At 42.1% G+C, this 25,803-nt stretch overlaps 2 protein-coding genes across 6 annotated transcripts; one reads left to right on the top strand and one right to left on the bottom strand.

The window, feature by feature from the left end:
• The first annotated feature begins 203 nt into the window (after positions 1-203).
• Positions 204-16,507, top strand: GPHRB (golgi pH regulator B). 3 transcript variants are annotated; one of them, XM_085075763.1, is made up of 14 exons: positions 204-311; positions 2,719-2,778; positions 3,553-3,656; positions 5,117-5,223; positions 6,079-6,180; positions 8,559-8,679; positions 8,932-9,012; positions 12,227-12,336; positions 13,304-13,392; positions 13,773-13,865; positions 14,210-14,305; positions 14,875-14,964; positions 15,599-15,664; positions 15,817-16,507. In XM_085075763.1, the coding sequence occupies exons 1-14, from the start codon at positions 270-272 to the stop codon at positions 16,021-16,023; spliced, it is 1,368 nt and encodes a 455-aa protein (XP_084931889.1). In that variant the 5' UTR covers positions 204-269; the 3' UTR covers positions 16,024-16,507. The 3 variants fall into 3 exon arrangements, with proteins under 3 accessions (XP_084931889.1, XP_084931907.1, XP_084931900.1); XM_085075781.1 differs by lacking the exon at positions 204-311 and adding an exon at positions 453-526; XM_085075774.1 differs by lacking the exon at positions 204-311 and adding an exon at positions 1,367-1,546.
• A 426-nt stretch (positions 16,508-16,933) lies between these two features.
• Positions 16,934-25,667, bottom strand: PDZK1 (PDZ domain containing 1). Of its 3 annotated transcripts, none has more exons than XM_085075729.1 (9): positions 25,540-25,667; positions 23,921-24,157; positions 23,359-23,611; positions 22,266-22,402; positions 20,885-21,080; positions 20,456-20,652; positions 19,786-19,980; positions 18,842-19,008; positions 16,934-17,747 (listed from the first exon to the last, which is right to left on the bottom strand). In XM_085075729.1, exons 2-9 carry the CDS (start codon positions 24,128-24,130, stop codon positions 17,513-17,515), a joined length of 1,590 nt encoding a protein of 529 aa, XP_084931855.1. In that variant the 5' UTR covers positions 24,131-24,157; positions 25,540-25,667; the 3' UTR covers positions 16,934-17,512. The 3 variants fall into 3 exon arrangements, with proteins under 3 accessions (XP_084931855.1, XP_084931873.1, XP_084931865.1); XM_085075747.1 differs by having other exon boundaries at positions 23,921-24,132; XM_085075739.1 differs by having other exon boundaries at positions 17,503-17,747; positions 18,715-19,008; positions 25,540-25,666.
• Between the last annotated feature and the right edge of the window lie 136 nt (positions 25,668-25,803).

The following is a 25,803-nucleotide window of genomic DNA, read 5'->3' as shown; positions in this document are numbered from 1 at the left end:
CGCTGAGGGGCAGGCGAAGGGCTCAGGAGGGCTCAGGAGGGCTCAGGTTCCCTCACGTTCCCGCAGATCCCCGCTGCAGCGCTTCCCTCACACCGAGCCCGCCCGCTTCCCCTACTGTAGCTAGATCTGCTAAGGGGCGGAGCTTCCCGCATTGGCCACGCCCCCTCACTGGCCCCGCCCCGCCCGGGGCGCTTTTCCCCCGCGCCTGCGCAGCGCAGCCACCGGAGGCGGAAGCGCGGCGGGCGGGAAGGGAGGCTGTGGGCGCCGCCATGAGCTTCCTCATCGACTCCAGCATCATGTTCACCTCACAGGTAGCCACCCCCTCTTCCCCGCCGCTGCGGCGCGGCGCCTGCGGTGGGGAGGAGGGCGAGGGAACGGGGAGGTCCCGCCGCCACCACGGAGATTCCCTCATTTCCCTGCGCCGCGGCCCTCAGCGGGCGCGTGAGGGCGGGGCCGGGCGGCGCGCGTGCGCAGTGAGGGGCGCGCGCCCCCTCAGGGCTGCCGGGCCGGGCCCGGCTCAGCTCCGGTTAAATTAAAAAGTTTCTGCAGTCCTCAGCTTGTCCTGCTGGTCTCTGTCGAGTGCTTGGTTTGTTTCTGGTGTTCCTGTTCCTGGAGAAGGCTGGTCCTAGGCGGCTGGACCAGATGAAAATGAGTTTGAGTGGGTCGCAGAGGGTCTGATTTAAGCTTCTGAGCTGTGTGAAGGTTTTGTTCTTAACGATGAGGGATGAGCTGAGGAAAGGGAACCTTTGCCCTCTCAGCAGCAGATGGTTGTCTTAGATAGATTTCAGTGCACAGCCCTAATTCCTGACAACTTTCAGGACAGCTTTTGCCCGTTTCTTAGAAGAACGATGTCCTCCTACTTGAAAATGCTTTGAGTTTTGCTCACAACGTGCTTTTTCACTCTTGGTGGCTTGAGCGTAGCTTTGGTACCATTAACGATTCACCCAGAACAAAAACTGACACTTCTTTGCTTTGAATTCTGAGCTCCAACTTATCTAATATCTTTCCTTTTATTGCTGATGGCAGCTTTGCATCTTACCATCTTCAGCAGCACCAAATTAGATGTTTAAGTTGCTGCATGTAATTGTCAAATGCTCAAGGTTTTGCTGAGTTTACATGCCACGTTCACCTGCAGTGTCTTAAAGTGTGAACTTTTATCAAAATGTCTTTCTGTGCTTTTCTACAGTCCCTAACACAAGGGAAATCTAATCTTTAAGTACAATTTTCTGTTACTGTGCTTGCTTATCTCTTCATTTTTTTTCTCTTACTTCTTTTTGAAGAGATGGTCTCTACCTTTTTTCCTCCTTCCCACTCTTAAATGTGGAATTACTTTATGTAGATTTCATTTGCTTATCATACTTCTTTAACTTATGACCTGTGGATAGGAGGCTTATGAAATATCTTTCCTTTTTGCTAGCAGCTACTTTAAAGTCTGAAGTCCTCCTCAAACAAGTTTTGCCAGCTGTTACAAATCACTCATTTGACCTCATTCCTATTTCAGTTCTTTCAAGGCAGCTGTGTTTGATCTTCTTGCCCAACATTCCAGGTATTCCTTGTCTGTAAATCATGTTCAGTCTGTTACCTTTGCCATTGGGGTTACTCCTGATGTGCAGGGGAGTAATCCACAATGATTCCTTTGTTTTTGTCTTTGAAAGTTTCTACCTACCCTGCCGTGGAGGTAAGAAAGTTCAGGCCTTTTCCTTGTGCTCTGAGGAGATACACTGACTTTATTCCTTGATGTCTGACATACACTGAATTTTGTCTTTGCCCTGGTCAAAACTACTTCTATGAAAAATAATGAGTGTTTTTTTAATTATCTTTTTGCTTGGGTTCTTTTAAATCATTAGAATCCCTTTCAGTTTTATGAGGAATAGATGGATTACCCATGGGAGGCTTGACAACAGAGTAGCCTTTTATTGTCTGAAGACAGGTAATTGCAGTTTTTGCCAGTTTGTTCAATTTGTATTTTTCATTGAAATCATCTGTGTTGTTAAGTTGGTCCCTTCAGGAGTGTGAAGAAAGTTAACCAAATTTTGTAAAGTGCTCTGACACCCCCTGAAATGCCAAGTGTTACAGGCTTTCTGTGCTTCACCTACCTTGTCCATGTGGCTTTCTGCAGCTCCAGATTGTGGTTTGAGGCATTCTGCACTGCCTTTCCCCCACCTTAGAGGTGCTTGTAGCACCTTTCACCCACGATGTGTCAGTGTGTAACCAGATGTACTGTCAAGACATCTGCAGAAAATTCACACTCACTGCTAGTCTACAGGAAACAGCAGATATTTTTATAAAATTTACTCATCCCTAGTAGATGTGTATGTGGTGGACATTCAGGTGTTTGCTTTGCCTCCACTACTGCATTTCCTGTGAGAAGCTATAGGTTTTAATTCTGTAGATTAGAAGAGTGAAACAAGAATCAACAGTGCAAAGGATTCTGGCAGGCCAGGAACTGAGGAATTCTGAGAATTTAGGAATACAGATCTCTGTTGTCTTGACTGGATCCTCCTTAAGGCCATATCCTTCTGTATCTACTACACTTGGATATTTAAAATATCACTTTTTTCCCAGTACTGTGGCAAGTTTTAATCGTTTGTGGATCTTGAGTACTTTGGGCTAGCTCTTTTCCTTCCGTTTGTTTAATGTGCAATCAGCAGTGCAGTGGGTTTGTGTTTGGCAAACATTTGCAGGATACAAATGTTAAGTGCTTCATCTCTTCTGCAGGTCCTGTTCTTTGGATTTGGGTGGCTCTTCTTCATGCGAAAGCTCTTCAAGGATTATGAGGTGAGAAGTCTGTATTTTAAAAATTTTTACAAGTCTATATCTTAAAAATTACTCCCAATTATAGAAATATTTTAAAAACTATGTTTAGCCTTATTGCTCTCTTTAATCCCTTTTTATCTCTTCTGCTGTCACTTTCTTTTTAATTTCCTCTTGTGCTTCGCTTTGGAAGATTCCTAGATATCTGAGGAAGTGCATTCTTCTGGGGCCACTGAAAGTTTCCATACTGGTTACTGTTAAATAGAAAGAAATATTGAGGAGATGCAGGGGTAATAGGAAACTGAGGGAACTGTTTTGCCTTTTGCCTGAGTAAGCCTGCCTTATATAAATGTGAAATTTTTGAGACAAAGTCAAATCCAGTGGTTAACTTCATGATGCAGATGAAGTTCTCATTGCAGGTGAATTGGTTGTGAGGATTGGATGGGATAAAATGCCATTCTCTTATTCCTAGAGGATTGTAAGATGATAGTCTTCTTCAGAGATGGCTTAAGTGTGAGCCAAATTCAGACCCCAACAGTTTTTCTGATGTGGATTTTGTTTTTAAATCTAATGTTATTTATTTTAAATCTAAGAGCTGTGTTACCGTATGAGTTTGCCGTCTGGTTTCCAACAGGCTTTTGGTTTCCTCCTAAGCAGATAAAGGGCTTGATGCCTTGAAGCAAGAGACCCAGCTGTACAAATCACACCTTGTGATTTGTTTTGTTATCTGAGGGATATAAGGATGCCATTCCAGAAATGTAAATGCCTGATGTCTCTGGATTGTTCTCTGCATTGCAGGTGCGACAGTATGTAGTCCAGGTGATCTTCTCTGTGACTTTTGCCTTCTCTTGTACCATGTTTGAGCTCATCATTTTTGAGATTTTGGGAGTGCTGAATAGCAGGTGAGTCTGAGAGCCCACTGGGGACTAAAATAAGGGATTAGTCTTGGGTTGGGGAAATCATGTGAGAATACTGTCAACAACTCAGTCAAGATGTTTGTGCAGCAACATTTGTTTATTTGGCAGAGTATGGGACTAGAATCCATAAGCTTCCAGTTTTCCATGCAGTTGCTGTTATTGTGGTCTAGGTCCTTGGGGCCAGGCTTTAGTCTTTGCCTTTCTCCATTTGTGACGTTAAAAGAAACTATTTCTTATATGGAAGAATTGTAAAGCTTCAGATGATGCTAAGAGCACTTTTCAGGTGCAAAGGACTATAGAAACATTAAGCACTGGTTTTTCTGTTGTGGTCAGAGCAGTGAATAAGATGAGAAGCTAATTGTGGAGTGAAAGCTACGTCTGTAACAATACAGTGTTTGTGAATCAAAGGTGGATCCTCCGTTGACCATAGAGTGAGGACTTCCACATAAAGGGGATGTTACAAACTGTCTGCTTTAGAAGTCAGTAGACTAGAGATTAAGTAGAAACCCCATTTAGCCTCTACTTGTTACTGTCCTATCTCATCATACAAGTATAAGAGAGCAGTCAAAAGGGTTGAAAGGCAAAAGTACAGAACTGATAAAAGCTAATGTTAGTTCTGTATGTTTTTAATATGTGGGGCTTGTAGCCAGAGAGGTCATTGATGAGAATGCCTTTAAAAGCTTCAATAAAGGGCTAGACTAGTATAGATGGAAATGCTTGCCAGTGAATTAGTTAGGAAAAAGTGACAAGGATCCTCATACTTTCTTCTTCCCTGAGGATAAAGAGGATATGAGTTAATATTGGGAATGGGACATGTATTTTTTCTGTTCTGGTGAAGTGAAAAGTCAGTTCAGCCAAGATGAATCTCACCTGCATTTGACTAATCTCATTTAGTCAAAGGAGTATTGCTTATTTTGATCTGTGTATGTATTTATAAAACCTTGCTTTGCAAAGTCTTGCAGATGAGACAACTCACTCTGAAGTGAAACATGCTGAATTATCAACATTAAATATTTTTAGTCGTTTCAATAAGAATTAGCTTTTTTTGACTCAGCTGTTCATTGGAAAATTAATTACTGCTTATACTTAGTTTTGATTTACTGTTCAACCAGATGAGCAGTCAATCACATGAATCATGCTGCAACTGGCATTAGTCACCATAGAAAATACAGTTTTTTATAAAATAGCCCACATGGTTTTCTGAATAGTTGTTTATTTGAAAAACACATTCTTGACCTCTATTTAAAAATCAAACAAAAACTCAAACCAGACAATCCCCCTTCCCCAACCCTAATAAAACCAAAAAATCCCAGAGTATTCTATATTCTAGGACAATATTATTCAATGCTTGATGTAGTTGAAAGGATTTCATTGACCTGCAATTTTCTTTGAGAAATTTGTTGTGTTATGATACTGTGCTAATCAGTATTTTGGCTTTATTTCAGCTCTCGATATTTTCACTGGAAGCTGAACCTGTGTGTCATTTTGCTCATTCTGGTCTTCATGGTGCCCTTCTACATTGGTTACTTTGTTGTGAGCAATATCAGATTATGTGAGTACTTGGTTTGTGGCAGGGAAGCTGCTAATTTGACACTAGGAATGCAAATGAGAAGTACTTTTGGTCACTTTGTTGTACCTCCCTCCTTGCCCTGGCTTTGTTCTGGCTAACTTCCTTTGAAACTTCATGCTTTAGCATGAACCATTAATTGAACAGTCAGGGAATGCTTTACATGACCCCAAAAAATGCTGCTTTTCTTCATAGATGTCAACAAACTCGAACACTTTAGAGTAATATTACTGGGATTTGTTCGTTTGCAATTTTAAGCTTGCAGCCAAACTCTGGAGCCCTTGGCAAAGCTGTGTTGTTCTGCTAGGGGGCAAAAGAAATGAGGCAGAGAAGCTCAATAAATCACTCTTGAAGCAGAAAAGCTCAATAAATTACTTTTGCTTTTTTTGTTTCTGCTGTCTGGGTGAGGCCTCTTCCATGTGCTAATGGACACTTAACCCTTGAGCTGTTGATATTCATTGCTCTTTCGTGTTAAGCTCAGGCACATGGATTGGGATATTAAATGTGCAGTTTTGCCTTGAAGATGAAGTATTTAAAATTTGTGTTCAAGAATTTTAAATACACAAGAAAGAAGCATGAAGTAGTCCCATGTGGGCAGTGGAGCCCTGTGGGAAAAAGCCAAAGTGCATCCCTGCAGGAGCTGTCACAAATGGTGTCTCAACTGGCTGGATCTGTGGGAGGTCAAGGGGTACATACTGCTAGCTGTAGCTCTGTCAGGTGACACCTGCCTTGGCCACCTGTGCTCAAAGTAGCATTTAGATGAATGTAGAAGTTTTGCAAGCTATAGAAAGCCCTAGAGGATGAACCTCTTTTAAATAATCCATTTTTCCTCTCCATTAGTGCACAGACAGAAACTCCTTTTTGCGTGTGTGCTGTGGTTGACATTCATGTATTTCTTCTGGAAGTTGGGGGATCCATTTCCTATCCTCAGCCCAAAACATGGTGAGTTTCATTTTCTTGCTGATTTTCTTGTCAGACTGAGAAAAATGGGTGCATACACCTGGATTATTTGCATTAGTTTTCTTTCAGTACCACAGGAAGACTTGAAGGAAATGAGTAAGTCCTAACTGAACCTAGACTATGTAAGGGCATTGTGTACTTTTGAGGACACAGGAACTTTATCTCCACAAGAAGCTGATCACAATTTTTATTCACTTCTTTTATTGTGGAGACTAAACCTGGTTTATTTAAGAAGCAGATCAACAATCACTCCATCTGACCTTTCTGTCACATTAATGTTGTGACTGAAATCAGACGAATCTAGCATGAGTGGCTGTCCAGTTGACAAAACACAGCAGTGTGCCTGAACACCAGAGCTGCACAGACTGTAGCCAGCAGCAGGCCTGGCAATTGTGCTGGCTTTGGTACAGATTCCTGCACTGCCTGAGCCCAGAGGCTGTGCAATTGCATGGGACTGGAGTGTGAGTTGGTAAGTTCTGCTGGATGCCAGAGCTACTGGTGTGCAGAATTAGCTTGGCCAGCTCTGTGTTGTGGTCATGGAACCACGAGTATTTACAGTGTGAAGATACTGTGTGCACTTGGGCTAGCTTGGGCCCAGCAGAGCTTGTTAGCATGTGCCTGGCTGTGCTGAATCCTTGAGGCACCTCAGTGTGCTGAAGGATTAGAACACTGCAGAACCAGATTAATTTTCACCCGTTTCCTGTGTAACTTATATTACCCTTATGTTTCCTCTGCACTGGAAAACTGTTTGGATATTGTTCCTAACAGGTGAAATTTGGTCTGTTTCACTGAAATTGGTGAATATGTCTGCATACACAATGATCAGCTTAGTCCTGCTCTCTAGGAAGCTACTTGACTCTGTAATAGTCTATAAGGACACCAACTGCTGTAGGGTCTGCTCACCCTTTCATTTGTGATCCTAAAACTTTCCCAAGAGAAAGTGTGAGTCTGTGTTTTGTAATTGTGTCATTTGCCTCTGAAATACAGCAGCTGATGTATAGTGCAGATCCCCCTGCTCAGTGTTCCATTGCCAGGAGAAACATGTATCCATTCTTTGAGCTGCAGAAGGTGCTTGAGTTGGCAGAATGGGCTCCCCTGGACTGCAGCTTATTTAACAGACCTGAGTTTGGGAGCTTGTAGTAGAAGGAAGGTTATGCTTAATGACACACCAGTGTTCCAGCAAAGCTCTTCACCTTTATGTGAGCTGATGGAACATTCATTCACTTTATGTGACCTGATCACAAGAGGGTTGCTGAGTTTCATGGGGAAGCATTGCTCCAACCAGTGGAATGTCATGTCATTTTGAAGACACCTCTGCTTTAAGTGCTGCAGTCTGACAGTGTGTGGGGCAAAAGGCCAGTGTATTGTAGCACATTCTGTAGCTCCTGTAAATCTCTGTGCAGCTGCACATGACTGGGTGTCTCAGTTTCCCTTTGTGAAGTCTTTTTGCCTTGTTTTCATCATTTATTCCACTTCTCTGAAGCATGAAATGTGGCTTGGCGCTCGGCCATCTCAGCTTTGCAATCGTGTAAGCTCCAAATGTGCTGTGTGTGGCAGCTGCTCTGTAACCAGCTCCCTAAAAAGTGAGTGGTGTTTACTACACATGGCACTGTGTCCTGGGAAGACAGGTTGAGGTCTGTGTTTAAGAATAAATGCAACTTCGGTGCTTGGTGATGGTTACAGCACAGGCGTGATGTTCATATTGAATTACATGTTTTACATTACTTGGTGCTCAGGTGGAAGACCTTGTTGGTGGTCACCTCAACAATTGTGTGTGTTAACCAGATGAACACTGAACAACCAGGAGCAGCTTAAGCTTCCCAACTCCACTGTCCTATGAGCACAACATGTATCTGATTTGGAGGGGTCACTTCTAATGCCACTTGATGGGATAAGGGTTCCTCTCTATGGTTCAGACATTTTTAGGCCAGTTTGCCAGGACCAACTGGTTTGGTAATAATTGCTGATAATTGCAGTAGTGTCTTTATGGAAGATGCCACCTTTGTAAGTGCCTGGTGAATTATATGTGTTCCCATCTCAGCAAAAGGCAAACATGTTTTTTTAGTCTGGAACCAAAATATTGACTGTGAATCCTTTCCACATATCCATGTATCTGTGTTAAGTTTCTTCATGGCTGGAGTTTCCCATCCCTATTTCTAAGCAGGATAATGAGATTACTGAGGGAGACATCCTACCCATTTCTTTTCACAGTCCCTGTCTGTCCTTCCTGTTACCTGTGGTCACTGCAGTGGGGAAGCAGTGGGATTAGTTAAGCAGCTCTGTATTGTTTAGGAGGGCACCAAGTGTGGAGCAGAGTGAAGAGAGCAAGGTTGCTGATGCCATGTTTTTCCCTCCCTCAGGAATCCTGTCTATAGAACAGCTCATCAGCCGTGTTGGTGTCATTGGGGTGACACTCATGGCTTTGCTGTCAGGATTTGGTGCTGTCAACTGTCCGTACACTTACATGTCCTACTTTCTCAGGTAACTGCAGCCTTGTGAAATATTTGTCCAGCTTTTTGAGATGATTGTTCTGCTTTTCCTGTGGCATTGTTTCAAGCTTTTTTGTTACTTTTTTTTCTGAATCTAGTTACTGTCGTGTCTGCATGGTAGAACCATTTCCACTGTTGCTGCATATTCTCCTCATACAGGCTTTTCTCCTCTTTGTCTCATGAGCATGTGCACATCTCCTCTGAAATGGTGTGTCAGTCCTAATTGGGGGTCTTTATTTTACAGGAATGTGACAGATGCAGATATTCTGGCTCTGGAGCGACGACTGCTTCAGACTATGGACATGATTGTTAGCAAGAAAAAAAGGTGAGAAGACAACAGTAGCATGAAATTATCGCAAGGATTTTCAGTCAGTGGTTCTTGAAATAAGATGGTTCTTGAAATAATATAAGGTGGTTTTTGAAATCTGAATTGGGTTGAGCTGTGTGGTGTTTTGCTATGGCCTGATCATGACTGTTTTTTAACACTAAGCAGTGCCCTTTGTGGCTGCAGTGGCACAGATTAGGCTTCCAAGACCATTTGTAACTCTCTGCTGGCAGCATAACTAAGCTGCAGGAGGACACCTTTTTCTCCTGCTGAGTCAGTGACCCTTAGGCCACTGCAGCTGGTTCTTACTGGTGGTTTCAGGTCAGAAAGTGGTTTGTACATACGGTGGTTCCTGGTCAAAGCTGAAGCAGGGCAGTGAGCTGGTGTGGACACAGCTATATTCTTGCAAATGGCAAGGTTTATGTTAGTTACATTTTGCAGAATTGCAAAACATTGCTAATGTGAATACAGTGTAGTACACAAGTGTGTCATCAGAGCCCTGCTGGTGTTGGTTTAGCTTATTCCATGTACCTCAGGCTAAAAAAAACGCTCTCAGAAACACTGTAATTTCATTTACACTGGGAAGATTTTTGTCTGCTGTTACAAATTATATATTTCATGTCTTACTAATAGTGCAGAATAAATACAGTTACTGGGGTCACTTCAAAGGTTTGGTTGTCTGACACTGAATTCTCACAGCAGTCTCCCAAACTTTACTTTTGGTGCCTTAATGTTTCAGTGGAACCTTTTAAGGTGTGCAGGGAAGCTTCTACATAGTCTAACCTTACTGAATTTGTCACCATGTATGTATCTGCTGATCAGTATTAGCTGATGGAAGTGTAGTTAAAGCATAACCTCCTTCCCCTTTGAAAATGTTAAGTGGTGAGCAACTGTTAACTCTGTATTTGTGGTCCTGTGAGACGTTAAGTAGTGAGAGAATTTAATTACTCAGGTTTAATTGATTTAGTTGCCTGGAAGCACACTGAAAGACTGGCTTTGGAGTTAAAAAATATTGTGTAGTGCTGTTTCTGACTCTGTGCTCTTTCGTTTTGTACAGTGTTTTTGGATCTGTGGTCCAGGGAGAGTGATGTTAGGGTAAAACTAAGGATGCCAGGGACTTGTAACTGACTAGCACTTTATTGCCTTCCAATGGCCAGGAAACCTAAATAGAACAACTTTCTAACCATTATGAAGAGCCATGTTTTAATCACTTGGGAATGATAATGAAACTTTTGTATATGTGTTTTAAAAAGAAACAACAGAAAACCCAAAACCAACTGCAAAACTAGGTGGTCTCAGAACTATGCAAGAAGTAACAGAAGCTTGAGCTCTGTGGATTTTGTTCTCTTTTTTGCTTTGGCAGGGAGCAGTGGCTTGCATGATGGACCTGTTTGCTCATACAAAGCAGAATTTAAAAAGTTAGATATGTATCAGTCCAAATGCAACCCAAATAATTGGCAGAACAAGTGGGAATAGCAGTATTTTCCAGCACAGGGTTAATGCTACAGTTCCATAAGTTGTCAGTGACTTGATGACCACCTTCTCATTAGTACTGATAGCTCAGAACTTACCAGTAAGCACAAGAGTTATAAGGCAATAGAACTTTTTTGTTTTCTCTGCTGATCCTGACATTTCTTCTCATGCCTGTCCTTGTTCATGCTGGCATCCTAGTCAGTAGGAGATAGTCAGTGCAAGTTGTTTTCTCTGGTGGTTTTTTCTCAGGAATCGTTGTTCCCTCTTTCCTGAACACAATCAAGTAATGCCTTATGGAAACTCACCTCTAAGGCTGTCAGGTTCTTTGTGCTCATCCTTTCAGGTGTGATATAACTAAGCCTCAGGTTTGAAATGCCAGCATTCTGTGATATCATGGCTTCATTTGGATCATGTTACAGTCAGATCAGCTAATGTGAAACAGGTCAATCACACAACATCGTTACCAATCTGCACGAACAGGGTGTGTTGGGTTTGCCTGTGGATCCTTTCTGTGAGCTCTAGAACTCCTGGCTGCTGTGTGCATACAGAGATCCCTGTCACCTCGCAAAATAAAAGATTTGCCTTTGTTTATCCATATCCTTATGCTTCACCTGGACATTGCTGCATTTTTGCTGCAGTGCTGTGGATCATTTGGGATGGAACATTTCAATCCGATACTGGGAAAAAAGCAAAGATTAAAAATGCATTTCTTACACTTGGCAGCTGTCAGGATTCTAAGATCTCTGTCACTTGTAGTCTGTGGCCATATGTGCTTTTATGTGTGTTACTTGGGGTGCCCCAAGGGTGTTTCTTCTGCTGATGTGAAAGAGGAATGATGGAATGACTTTTAAAAATTTTTTTGTATTACACTGCTTATCAACAACCTTGAAGAGGGCTCGGCACCAAATGTAGCAATGCTGGCTGCAGCTACAAGAAAGGGACTAAACGCCACTGAATCATGGATCACCCTGAGAATCCTGTGAATAGTTTTCAGCTTAGGAATGGATAACTTGCTCACAAATTTCAGTGGGGAGAAATGTGAGGGAACGAGACCAGAAACCAACACTGCTCATGGGGATTATGCCGTGGTGCGCACAGGAGTGTGAGGGACGATAGGCAGCTGCTGCTGGAGTGTTGGAATTAACTTCAGGAGTCGCATTCAGATTGCCTGAAGCATCCAGTGGTTCAGTCCAAGAATGGATTTGTGTGTTTCTGCTTCATAACAGCTTGTCATGCAGCCCAGCAGTGAGTGACAGCATATCAGAGAGTGCTCTGCACACCATCCAGTGCTCATAGTTCTGTGGAGAAGGTGGATGTGCAGTGATAAAGAAGAGGTGTCCAAGGGGAGAGAGGAGAGTGAGAAGTCTTCCAATTCCTGAGCTTGAGATAACACAGTCATGTGTTTGAGGAAAGCAACTAATCATATGACTGAGAAATCCATTTGAATTCTTATTTTTAACTGGGTTTAAACCCCTTTAGGATTGAACTAGGATTGTGAATGGAAGACTTGGGAAGTGTCTCATTGAATCTCTCTTGATTAGATCTGGGCTCTACTCCAGAGCTAATCAGGATGATTTTATGTAGCAAGATTGGTGCTTAGGAGAAAAAAAAAAGGGGTCATCTGTTTGCAGTGAATTTAATTTAACAGCATCTTCTAAGAAACTGGTGGATTTTGCTTTTTTCTTGTTTTCATTTTTCATAAAAATGTATTTTTAAGGACTTGTGTTTTCTGTTCTTTCAGGATAGCAGTGGCTCACAGGACAATGTTCCAGAGAGGAGAAGTGCATAACAAAACCACTGGCTTCTGGGGAATGATAAAAAGTGTTACAACATCTGTTCCTGGCAGTGAAAGTATCCTTCATCTGCATGCTGGCACCTGCTTTGGGAGGTGGATCCAGCTTTTTTTGTTTCGAAAGGTAGAGTGCTAGCTGGGACAGTTACAAAGCAATTGTTTCAACACATTTCAAGCCTAATGTCTCATGGGAAGTTTGTTCTCTAGCACTGTCTCGCCTTTTGCCCAGGGCTTGGACACAGTTTTACTGTGACAGAGGCAGAAGTTTTATGTCTCTGCCCTGCTCTATAAATGTGCTGTTGCATCACCACACTTGAGGTATACAGCAGATCAGGGGACAGATATGCATGCTTACCACCCAATCATAGAATGGTTTGGGTTAGAAGGGACCTTGAAGATCATCCAGTTTCAACCTTCCTGGTAAAAGGAATCTTTTGGGAATTACAAAGGTCAGTACTTCTCTAACAGGTTTGCTTACCAACGATTTCTGTCAAACCACTTGTAGTGTGCATTTTGTATATTAAAGGCTGAGGATTCTTCTCCCTCTCCTTTCTCACTGGTTCTAAAATCAGAATTTGTCTGTTTGACAGACTCTTCATAGTAATCACTAATCTCTTGGAGTAGTTACTCAGCACTTTTGTTTATGAAGATGATCTGAGATGACATATTGTGAGATGCACTTCAGTGGCAAGGGACACTGATCAAAGTGCAGCAGCAGTTTTTGAGAGCTCTGGTTCTATTCTGTGATGTGTTTCCCAGCCAGAGAAATAAAGAGTTTGTTGCATGACTGCCTAACTACTGTGTCCTGCTTACCTCCTTAAACTGGAGCAGTGTGCACCATGTACATCCTTGAGATTGCTTTGGTGGTGTATTAATGAGGAGCATGAGGACTGTATCAATAAGCTGATCTGGATCTAACAAGTGACCAAACCATTAGATGTGGCCCTTGGGCTGAAGGTGGGTAATGTTTCATTTATAATTAAGAATTCGTGATGTGTTCTAGCCTTGACTGTGTTGGTTTGCCAGATCTGTCCCTTATCCAGCAAGAAGTGGATGCCCTGGAAGAATTGAGTCGGCAGCTTTTCCTGGAAACTGCTGACTTGCATGCAACCAAGGTACACAGCAAATAACTGCCCAGATGGGTGTTGGGAAGTCTGAGCAGTATGAAAGAGTACATATTGTTATGAGAAATTGAAAGCTGTTCAGTAGGTTCATGGTGAAATGTTCTGATGCAGTGGAGTGAGGATCTGTTTCTTTAACTTTGGGGCTAGATTAGTTTCCTTCCAGTTCAGGTATATCCTTGAGTCTGCCCCATGGCCCTATAACCATTCACAAGCTTATTTATTAACATTTACGAGTTCAGAAACATGTGAATTAAAAGGTGTAAAAAGGTAGGGCTGTGTTTATTACTCCATTACAATTGTATGCTGTGGATGATTGTGAAAATGACGTATTTTTTATGTTCTACTCCCTCTCCCTCCTTTTGTATTTCCAGGAGAGAATAGAATATTCCAAAACTTTCCAAGGAAAATACTTTAACTTTTTGGGTTATTTTTTCTCCATCTATTGTGTCTGGAAAATCTTCATGGTATGTATATGTTACATTGCATTTTGTGTGGATGTGTGCAAATATCATACCCTGCACAGATTATGCTATATATGCAGTTCATTAAGTAATGCTCTAGTTTGTTTAAAATGCAGAAGTTCTGAAAGAAACTGGGCCTTGGTTCAAATAAAACTCTGGATCTGTCTTTTTGTATAGAGCATAAGACAAGTAATCCTTAAATGGACGTGTTTTGTGCCTTCTTAGACAATCCAGCCTCCTCCTGCCCATTGCTTGGTGGCACCATGTAAGACTCATGCATGTGTCTCACATGTCATACTAAAATGCTTTTGCCTTTTTGCTTGAGTGAAAATCCATCTCTCTTGCAGGCAACCATCAATATTGTGTTTGACCGTGTGGGGAAGACTGATCCAGTCACAAGAGGAATTGAGATCACTGTAAATTACCTGGGAATCCAGTTTGATGTGAGCCATTATTAATTTTTACAGCCTTTTCAGCAATTCATATCTTACCTAAATAAAACCATCCTGCTGCTAGGGAGAAAGGGAGAGACTGAGAATGTGGCTTTGGCTTTTGACTTACTGAGGAGGAAGGGAAAATGCACCATGAATGTTGCTTTCACAGTGATTTTATGCTGAGATGATGGTGTGGTCTTGCCAGAGAGGCAGTGATTTGCTTTTTTTTTTGTTTTGGAGAAATGGAAGCACTTTAGACAACCTGCTTAGAGTAATACATTCAGCTACAGAGTAATTTTGATTTCTTATGGAAATAGGTGTTCTGTCATTTACACTTTTAAAATATATCCCTGTGAAAATGGGATTCTTTGTTATTGGTATAAGCTAAATCTCTTTCTTGTGTGTTTGAAGTAAACAATTGCTAACACATTTGTGAAAATGTCTGTTCTATAAACCTGTCTACAATGGATATCTGTACAATTAGGAGATACAAAGACCCTGAAGAATTGGCAGCTATACAGTGTGGTGTAAATAAGGTTAGTGTTAAAGTTTTAACTGTGTTCTTCTTGTTGATACAGGTCAAATTCTGGTCTCAGCACATTTCCTTTATTCTTGTTGGAATAATCATTGTTACCTCTATTAGAGGGTTGCTAATCACACTTACAAAGGTAAGAACCAGGACTCTTAAGTGGTTTGAGACACTGGAATCTGTTATCAAATCTTTACCTTTAGATGGAACAAGTACCGTATAAACTTTCAATATGCATTTCTGTTTACATATCTGAATATAAATTCTTGCAGAGGGAGGAAGGTAGGAAAAATACCTTTAGCAGGATATTTCCCCACTAAGTGTCTGTAAGGAAGAGATGTAGATGTTAAAGAAGATGCTAAATGTAAGCAAGGGCTCAAAATGTTGCTGTAGCCAAGGCTTATTAGTCAGGTTGATGAGATGGTGATTGAAAGCATTTGAATTACTTAATTTAAGCTGCTGTTAGGACTGGAAGGCATTAACTCAACAGACGTGACTCATTGACTTGACCTGGCTTTTGATACCTATGCTTAAACTTCTCTGTATTGCTCTGTGATTTTTACCGCAAGGTGCGACTGGCTGTGGGGGATTAATGTTTCAGACTAACACCACAGGTTTATGACAGTAGGGTACAGGTAGCCATCTAGAATATATGGTTTTGGTTTTATTTTTAGCTGAAAAACTATTGAATGGTACGTACCTTTCACACTGTCCTAAGGCACATCAGACTTACCTGACTGCTTATTTCCAGTGTTTATTTTCTTTTTCCCTAGTTCTTCTATGCCATTTCCAGCAGCAAGTCCTCCAATGTTATTGTTCTGCTGTTAGCACAGATCATGGTGAGTATGGAGAGCTTTAGGCACATCCATGTGCATTTCTGCATGCATACCTGCTTGTGTGTGTATAAACACTTAATATCTTTGTGTGCTGCCCCCTGTTAGCCACAGAGCCTGTGGTGAAGCATAACAGCTGTCCCTGTTTTAACTTCCAGGGAATGTACTTTGTGTCATCAGTGCTCCTGATCCGCATGAGCATGCCTCCGGAGTACCGCATCATTATTACAGAGGTCCTGGGAGAGCTCCAGTTCAACTTCTATCACCGTTGGTTTGATGTGATATTCCTAGTTAGTGCCCTGTCCAGTATCCTCTTCCTCTATTTAGCACACAAACAAGCCCCAGAAAAGCATATGGCCCTCTGAGGCAGAACTGCAGACATGCACTGCTCTCTGTCCTGTCAGCTGCACTGCTGCAACTCCTGTGGATTGCAGAACTTGGAGAGACAGGACTGCTCTGCGTGTTCTGGCAGTGTAACTGCAAAACTTGGCGAGACAGGACTATTCTGTGTGTTCTGGCTCTTTGAACCTCCACATGTGTCATCATCAAGCTCTGTGGCTCATTTTGTTCAGTGCCACAGCTGGGAGGGAAGGGGGTGCGTATATTGAGCGTGAAACAGTTCATTGCCAAGCAATGAAGGCAATCCTGGGTACACCACTATCCAGGGGCATCAGAACTTGTGTTCTGGCTGGCTGAGGGAACACCTCTTACTGTTGGAACAACATCTTTATAGAAGGCACCAAGAAATGTGATTTTTCTTTTGAAAATCAGCTCGTAATTGGGATTTGGAGGACGGCAATTCTGGAATTGAATGACTGAGTCTGTGGAATTAAACAAGCTTTTGTAATATGCAAGCATCACAGTTGTTTTTTGTCAATCCCAGAGATTTGGCTGGGTTTGAGCTAGAAGGTGGTTAGGATTTTCTGTTTGGCAGAAGTGGAGTGGAGAGAACTACACTGTATTTCCGTATGTAGCGTATTCTGGTGTGTATCACTAGTTCCTGCTGTCCTTTGGAACTGGAGATTTGCATTCTTTCACTGAGTGTCAACTTTTCTCTCCTGGTGTAAGTGGAGCTGAGGTTTTGGTTTCCTCTCTGTTAGAGTTCAACGTGAAGTCAAAGACCACTGCCATGCCTTGTTTACATTGTGTGTTACAAATTTTATTCATTGGACTTAAACTTGTAGGTTCCCAAAGCCATTCTCTGAGGCTTTGTTTTATAATTGTTCTGGAACATAAATTGTAGGTGGTGAAAGTAAGACCTGGAGGGGGGAAAAATAACCACCCTAAACAATTTATTTCTGTATTGTCCTTGGTGTACAGCAAGGAGGCAAAGTATACAGCAGCAATATTGCAGAGCTATTTATGCCACTTTCAAGACCATGTGGTGGTCACTTGGGGTTAGAAAAATGTGCATGACAGAATTATATACACTGTTCTAAACCACAGCTGTATGCAGAGGAGTGAATAGTGATTAAACATCTTGAGTTGTGAATTACTAGGTTTGCTTAATGTTTGAAAGAAATTTCTGCAATGTTAGCAGGAAAAAGGAGCATAATGCACAGAGTACATAGGCTTAAACCATTTCAGAGCAGCTGTACTGCTGTAAGCAAAGAGATGCCACAGAGGTTGAGTTGATGGACTTGGATTGGGGGGAGAGTTGCCTTTCCTGGGAGATGGGGAGAAATCAGTTGCTCTGTATTAAGAGCTTATCCATAAAGGCTAAGATGCTGATGAATCTCGAAAACATTTCCACTTTCTGCTGCAGGACACTTAATTATAAAGTTGCAGTTCTTTAAGCCTTTCCAGAAGGAGTGCCCAGTGGAGCACAATTGCAGTGTGTTAAATGGATGCAAGTTACACTGAAGTGTTTATTGCAGCAAGAGTTTGCAGTCCTTTACAGCTCTGGCACTGTTTGGAACAGACAAGTTCTGGGAGGTGGAATAGCAAAGAAGAACTGAAGAAAAGATTTGGAAGGTTTCTTTTTTGTTGTTCTTGGCATAGTTTTGTCTCCTCACAACTTTGTGTCATCACAGTTGTCACCATCAGCTCTTGTGGAGGCAGCTGATTGTGAAGAGGAGGAGGAGTCTGCCTGCAGAAGGGTAATAAATACATTGTGGTTATTTTCAGTTTGTAAACATTTGATAGTCTGCACTGTTATAGACTGCTGTTTTCATCTGCACTAATCACACACGGTTTTAGATGGCAGAATGAACAAATATAATTTTTGTTGTTCAAGGGCTTTTCTGGTTAAGTAAATTTTGAGAGAAAGTTGTTCCATAGAGGGTTCCTATTGTTGAATTCCCATAACTGCTCAGTCTTAACACAAAAGTCATGCAAACCTCAGATCTGCAAAATGCAGATTTTGGACTAAGAAGTTATTGAAAAAACTTGTAGCTGGACATTTGCAGACAAGGCTAATGAAAAACTAAATAGTATTGGTCTTATCCTTCCTTGTGTGTCTCTTCTGCATGATCAGAAAATAAGCATTTAAATATTTAAGGCTGACCACACAGAGGGTTAAAAGTCTTTCAAGAAGTAATACCTTTCTGCTTTCCTGACTTTAGTCACTAGATTCTGTCTAGTAGCATGAAGTGAGTAAAATAGTTTCAAATCAGCACATTGCCTAGAAAATGCCATCATAACCTTCAATTGCTGTTCCTTCTCCAAAATGATCCATTTTGGAATATTTCACAGGGAATTTGCAAAAGCTGTTTATGTTTTTGGTGTATTTAAGCAGTTTTTCCCGCACCTCTACAGTTGTATTGCCTGTTTCTCATCCTCATTAAGGATTACTGGATTTGGATTATCTTGTTCCATAAAATCTCTTGTATGTGCATTCTTTGTGTGATTTAATCTTACATTAAAGATACTCACTTGTATTATGTGTGGGAAAAGGAGGAGTTGTTCGTGATAATGAGCAGATTTCCTTTTAATAACTTGCAAAAATCCAGGCTCAAGTTAATAATCCTAGCTCTGGAAAACATACCACCTGAAAAAAATTCTTTTCCTATCCCCTGTGTGATCCCTCAGCATCTGCCTAATGCAGGATTACTCACCCTTTCCCTTGGCTCAGGTGAGTTTCTTTCTGGCTGTGATGGATGGTTTTCTGTGTGAGCAGGAGGTTCTGAAGTGTCTGAATCTGCCATGGAGGCTGTGATGGGAATGTTTTGGCCTTGGAAGTACCTGTAAGCATCTTTGCTGCACACCAGCAGTGTCAGTCTGTCCCCACTGCTTTGGATCCTTGCCACCACTTTGTCATAGGATTCGTTGGTCACATTCACTCCGTTCACTTCCACCAAGAAGTCGTTGTTTTCCAGACCTGCTCTGCCAGCTGGCTCCTGGGTTTGTACCTGCACAGGGGAGTTCAAAGCAGGGTGTTGGCATAAAACGTGGAAAGATGCATTAACAGCTGAGAGTTAACTGGGTTACTGCTTTTCCTAGAGGATGGTGAAATAAGCATGGATAAGGGGAGATTTGTGGGGCACAAAGGAATTGGGACAGGCAAGGGGCCCAGACATAATAAACATGGAGCCTATCAGTTTAAGATGTATCTTGATTTTTATAGACTTACACTATAGAAGTGTGGCATGGTAGAACCACTGGTGGAAAAACAGTTTTCTAGCTATTTGCAGGTCTCTGTTGAATAGCTTTAAAGTTTAGTACATTTCACAGATCTCTTAGTAATGGGTGGAACTCCTCCTCTCAGGAAAACTGAAGTTACACATGTAATTTGTGACAGCAGGAGTTTGACTTACCAGCTGTGGAATTCAGAGAAGGTGGGTAGAAGTAGGGCAAAGGTGTCTCTCCTATAATTAAGCTGCTCTACAGTAATAACAATTTCTGTCTAAAATACTAATTTTAGTGTGTGAGACTCATGAGTAAAAGCAAAAATTATGCAAAAGCTGAATTCTCTCTAGATGTCTAACAGAATGAGGAATGTTTTCTGGTGCTCATTTTTTACTTGGGCCAACAATGTCAGTCAGACTTAAACATTTCTAGTTCTTATCTGAGCGCATTGGAGAAGAGACTTTTGTGGCTTTTTTTTCCATTTGTTAGCAGGATGGAAGGGAGGAAGCTATCCAACAGACTACTTGAGCTTTTCCTTTCTCCTCATTCTTCATCAGTACCTCACTGATGAACAATCCAGGCTTGTTCTTGATCATGTTTAAACTGAAGCCAAATCCATTAGGTCCTTTTACCATCTTGCAGATTCTTGGCTTGTAGTTCTCTTTCTGCTCAGTGTGCAGCTCCACTCTTTCCTCTGTTTTAGCTGGAGTTGGATCCTGTGCTTTGTGGTAGTATGAGAAGGGGGAGATTTGAGCCTGAAGAAAGTGACAAATAATGTTAACATAAAAACTTCTGTTTTTCTGTGAAATCTCTTAGGATACCATGCTCAACATATTTTGTTGGAAATTTTTGTTAAGGACTCAGACTTGAGCTACAGTGAAGAACTCTTCCCTATTAACTTCTGGCTGGGTGGAAAACTACAGTGTTGGTCTATGTGGGAAGAGAACTTTGTTATTCATACACGATTACACAATCATGTGGCTCTGAATTTGCTGTCTTAACAGCACACTTTACCCTTTCTGATGTGTTTGAATTTAGAATTGTTCCAAGAGTGTCTGTAAAAATCAGGAAGAGGCCAAAGATTTGGGTGTTTAGTGACTGTCTGTACAAGTGTAAGTGGAGTTGCTGAGATACAGGTGTATCAGACAATTCCTGCAAGTTGAAAAAGTCAGAGCAGATTGGCTGTTTCATTGTGACAAATTATCCATTCCTAGCAGTGGTTTTTCTTACCAGTTTATACATGGTGTCAGTTTCCTTATCCACCACCAACAGGGAGGTTTTTGTCTCGGACTGCTTAATTTTTCCTACTACACTTTCATGATCCAGCCCATCCACTCGCTCACCATTGACAGCCACTAAGATGTCATTGTCCTTGAGACCTGCCAGGGCTGCTGGGCTTCCAGAATTAACATCTTTGATTATGTGATCTAAGATAAGAAGGGGAGAAAGATTGAAGTGAAGGCAGAGCTTGGTGAGCTTAAAGAAATTAAAATGCATGGCAAAGGCAAATGGTCAGAGCTGTATTTCAGGTTGAGGCTGTTTTTCCTGAGGATTTCTCCTGCATGGCCAGTAAGAAGCCAAAGAGAATGAGGGCTGCAAACATAATGCAGGAAGAAGTGGTACAGCAAATGTCATGGTGTGTGTTTACTTGGTTCTTACCACCAGTATTTTGTTCCATCCGTAGATAGAATCCATAACCACTTTTTCCTTTCTGGAGCTCAATAAGTCGTGGTTTGAGGGGAAGCAACCTTAGGCTGGCGCTCTCCTTGCTCAGTGCCATCTTCTGGCTTGTGAAATAGCGGTCTGTTTCTTCATTTGAAAGTAGAAACATAACATGATTTTCAGACTTCTTTACCTGTGACAGCACATGCACAGTCTCAGATGTCACCCCTTCAACAGCATGTGGGAATTGCAGATACTTTGGTGCACTGATACATAGTGGGGTCTGGGTGTTGTGGGTCTAGGCCATGCTACTATAAATGGATTTTTCTTTCTCCTGACTCCAGTCAGAAATCTGGACCATGGCAAAATCATGGGTATATAATATATGAAGAAATTTTCTGTATTTCATATTGTATTCCTGACTTATAGGGAATTACCTGTGGAGGGCTGTGGGGTAGCATACAGTGCTGTGTCCAGGGAGCATCAGTAGATAGTACTTGGCTTTTCTGGGTGTGGAACTCTACAGTATGGAATTATTGTGCCATCTATACCACTATTTTAGAAACTTGACTCCTGTCACTGTAATCTGTCACTCTTGGTCCTCTTCTGTCTCCCTGTATTACCAATCCTGTGATGTGGGGTTTTTTGTGTCTGTTCAACCCCTCCAAATCCATCCTTCTCTTAATCCTTTCTACTCTAATGGGTGCCCTTTTTACTCATCATAACTGCTGATGTTCCAGTAGCTCAACAAGACACAGGTATTGCATGATGCCATAGCTAGCTGTGTGCACTGAATGCTGCTGGAATGCTGGAGTCTCATGGCTCTCTGAAATCCCTTCAGCTCCAGCTGTGTTTTAGCAGTGCCAAGAGCGGAAAGCTGGAAGCCTCATTAGCAACGTTCTTTGCAGCCAGTTAGTGAAATTACTTGCAGAGTGATTTTCCTTAATTCTGGACTTCTTAACAGGAGAAAGGGACTCCTGTCTAAAATCATGAATCTTCCCTGCTCCATGCTGACTGTGTCATCAGAGGGCTTCCCTTTTCCTGCCCTGGAAACCACATTTGATGACTTGCCCTCCTGCCATTAGGAGCATTTCCAGGACTTCTAGGAAATTAATTTACTTAATAGGGTTCCTGGTGACAGTATACTTGTGTTATTTCAAATTCTTTGGCCTGTCTTGATGGTGGTGTTCATTGAGAGGCAGCTCAAGAGGCTGCTTGATAACAGGGCCAACACAGAGGGCTATGCTGATGTGTTAATGGTACATGAACAGCAGCTCCCAAGATTTACTGTGAAGTGCTTAAATCAGCCAGCCTGGCCTCCTCAGTAACCCTGATAGGTTGCTGTGAAAGTAGGCCAGAACAGAAGATGAATCAATACCTTTTCCACCACTTCCTCGTGTGTGTCATTTTCCACATTTTCTCCATTGATTTCAATCAGGCGATCGTTATTTTGGACACCAGCCTTTGCAGCTGCTCCTTGTGATGAAAGCTCTACTATGAACAGCCCCTTCTGTCCTGAAATAAATGAAAATTCATTACACAGGCTAAGTCACTCCAATAGGCCTGAATTTAGTGGTAAAGGAAACTCAGCACTGATGTCCTCAGAGACTTTTGGTCTCTGCTGGCCCACAGATTACAGGAGCACCACAAAAATTTCTACAGACACTCCTCTGTCTCCTACTCTGTTCTGGAAAAATCACTTCAGTGGTGAGGGGAGATATTTGTTCACTATCTGCAGCTCAAATTGTTTATTTCCCTACCAGTGCAAAGGGACTGATTAGCATAGCTGAAAGGGATTTGATTCCTGCTCCCTCCCACCCCTTCTCCCCCCATCATTTTGAAGAGAGAGGCTGCTTTTACTCTTGTTTTATACATTTAATAATTTCCTGTGTTTGGAAGGCTTCTATATTTGGTCTTTCAATTATATTGCATTCCAAAATACCCTTTAGAGGGCTCTTTAGAGATGATGCTTTCCAGAAGACTTCCCTCTTCTGTTGAGTGGCCTTGGAAGAAAGGCATATATAGAAGATATTCAAAATCTTTTTCTTTCTAAATGAATTAACTTACAAATCAGGGAAAGCATTTCTTACAGCTGTCTAGAACCTCATGTGCTGATTCCTGAGGTGCTTTTGAGGAATGGAACAGGACTTATCATAGCACGTTGAGTGTGTATCTGGTGTTTGAGCAGGGTCTGTAAATTTGGTTTTGTTAAGTGGACTTCAACAAGAAGCAGAAGATATCTTATTTTCCTCTCTCCATTTTCCACCCCATGAGAAGCATGGTCCTCATGCTGTAGACAAATGTACTGGAGATGGATCTGAACTCATCTGCTGCTTCTCACTTGCTGTTAGCAAGAATAGTTTGTGTGTCCCCATTAGCCCCCACATGTTCACCGTGGTTGCTTCTGTCACAGCTGCCATATATATATATATATACATATATATATATATTTCTTCTGTCCAGGGTCTCACCTTCTGTGCTTTTCAGAGAGAAGCCATAGCCTGTCTCCTCCTTCACCAAGTAGCAGAGCCGGGGCTGTGGAGCTGCAGCAGTTCCTCCGTTGGCCATGGATGGGGAGCAGTGCTGCTCCTGCTGCTGTCCTGTTGATGCCTTTTGACCCAGCTCTTCCAAGTTCACTCCCTCCTTTAGTGCCTTTTCATAGGATGGATCATCCAGAACAAGGAGTACAACAGAATTCCCGCTGCTTCTGATAATCTCCACCACCTGTAATGGAGAAGGGGAAATGGAAGCAAGGGGAAATGGTGTGATTGAGCTGAAAGCTTTCTCCAGGAATAGCTGCACTGTCCACTGTTTTTGTTGTCTCATCCCCCTGCTCATGCACTAGGGAAGCATCCCAAAAAACATTCCATGCCCGTGGTGGGTAAAGAACGATGCAGGGGCATACTCAGAGCAGCTGACTCTGCTCCTGGATTTCCTAGCCAAAGATGACATAAAAACTGGAAGAGGAAGCTTCACACAGCAGCTGTGGGTAATGGGGGCATGGTGCAGATCCCAGACTGAGCAGAGATGTACCTGTGCATGCTCCTCCTTGTCCACAAAGACCCCATTAACTCTGAGGACTCTGTCTCCATCCCTCAGGCCAGCACTTTCAGCTGGGCTGTCGCGTGCCACGTTCCGGACAATGTGCCCTGCTGTGTCCTCCTCGATACGCAGGAAGAAGCCGTAGGTCTTTTGGGGCTTCTTGGTCATTTGACACTCTCTGGGCTGGAGAACAGAAGTCATCTCTGCCAGACAGGATAGGAAAAATGCCTGTGAGTAAAATCAATAAGCTTACCTAGGTTTTACAGGTTGAGAGGGTTTGCTTCAGGATTCTTGGTGCTGTTTTTAGTTTGTTTTTTGTTTATCTGTCTGGGGTGTTTTTTGGCTCCAGGAAATCCAGCTGTGCAAAGTTGAATTTAGTTAACAAGGCTAGAGAGAAGGAACCAAGCCCTTTTCCTTGACCCTCCTTGCTTTTCTTGACTCTGTATCTCAAATGAAGTTAAGCAAAATGCAGAACTGAAATAAGAAATGTCTGCCTGTGACAATATAGTAAAGATTGAGGAGAGGGTGTAATACCAGGATTTAGTCTTACAGAGGAAATGAAGTTTTGGGAAAAGGGATTGTAACTGGAGTGAAGAGACTGTTCCCCTCCCTTTGGTGTTTGGGAGACCACATGTGAGTTCTGGCCCCAGTTTTGATCTCCCCCAGTAATTGCCATATTGGAGTTAGTTCACTGAGGGAATTTAGGTTTTGAAGCACATGTTTAAGGAGGCTGAGAGAGCTGAATTTGTTCAGTCTTGGGAAGAGAAAGTAAAAGGAAGATCTTACTGATATCTTCCCACTGCCTAATTGGATTGGGTGGAGAACACAGCCAGACTCTTCTTGCAAGTCGACAGTGGGAGGATGAGTGGCAGCACACACAGGCTGCAGCAAGGGAAATTCCAACTAGATGTTCATAAGGACAACTTTTCCTCGTGGCGGCTGTCAGATACTATGAGAAGTGCCCAGAGAGGCTGTGAAATCTCTGCCCTTGGAGATACCTGGATTGGTCCTGAGAAATGTGATCTAAGCTGGCCCTGTTTTCTATGGGCCATTGCACCAGGCAACCTCTAAAAGTCCCTTCCTACCTAAACTCTTCTATGATGCAATGAAACTCTGGTTTATCATGCAGGAATAGCACATATGAGGGTAAAAAACAGGTGTGGCCATTGAACATCTCCCAGGATAATTGTCCTACCAAAGATCCATGAAGACAGGGAAAAGAGACAAATGAAGATTTTCCTCGTGTTGGAAAATCCAAGTAATTAGCAAACTTGGTTTCTATTTTACTGGAAAGATTTTTTTTTCTGTATCTTTACTGGCAGAAGTCAGTTCTTTAGATATGCTGGCAGTCAAATCCTTCTGTGATAGTAATTTAGTGCAGAGCCACTGCTGTGGCCACTAATTCTGCAGACTCTTTGCTATGGGAGCTGAAGAAACAGTAGGCTTTTATGGGAAAAATGATTTCTTCATATTCAAAACTGGAGGGAAGGTTACAATGCACTGCGTACTATTCCTTTTAATCCATGAAAACTTTACATGCAACATTATTTGTATTGCAAAAAAAGGAGTTTTCTAAAGGAAGAGGGATTAGGAAAAAAGGAATTTCTTACCTGTATATCTATGTAGAACAGACTTCTCAGGAGTTCTCTTTTGCTGTTCCTCCTGTGGCTGTTCGTATAAGTAAGGCTGGACTTTGATTGAGCAAAGGTTGATTTAAAAGATGATTTATTTAACCAAGTTTCACTGAATATATAATACCTTGACAGGCTGTCTTGTCCTTGTGGGCAGAAGTGCCAATCACGTGCATTTCTCAGCAGCTTTGCATTTTGTTCTATTGGCATTATACTCAAAAACTCAGTCAAGGAGTTCATCTG

Source organism: Lichenostomus cassidix, chromosome 1, assembly GCF_008360975.1.
Source record: "Lichenostomus cassidix isolate B80296 chromosome 1, HeHo_3.0, whole genome shotgun sequence".
NCBI lineage: Eukaryota > Metazoa > Chordata > Aves > Passeriformes > Meliphagidae > Lichenostomus > Lichenostomus cassidix.
The sequence above is the reverse complement of the archived record's forward strand: the minus strand, read 5'-3'. Positions and strand labels throughout refer to the sequence as shown.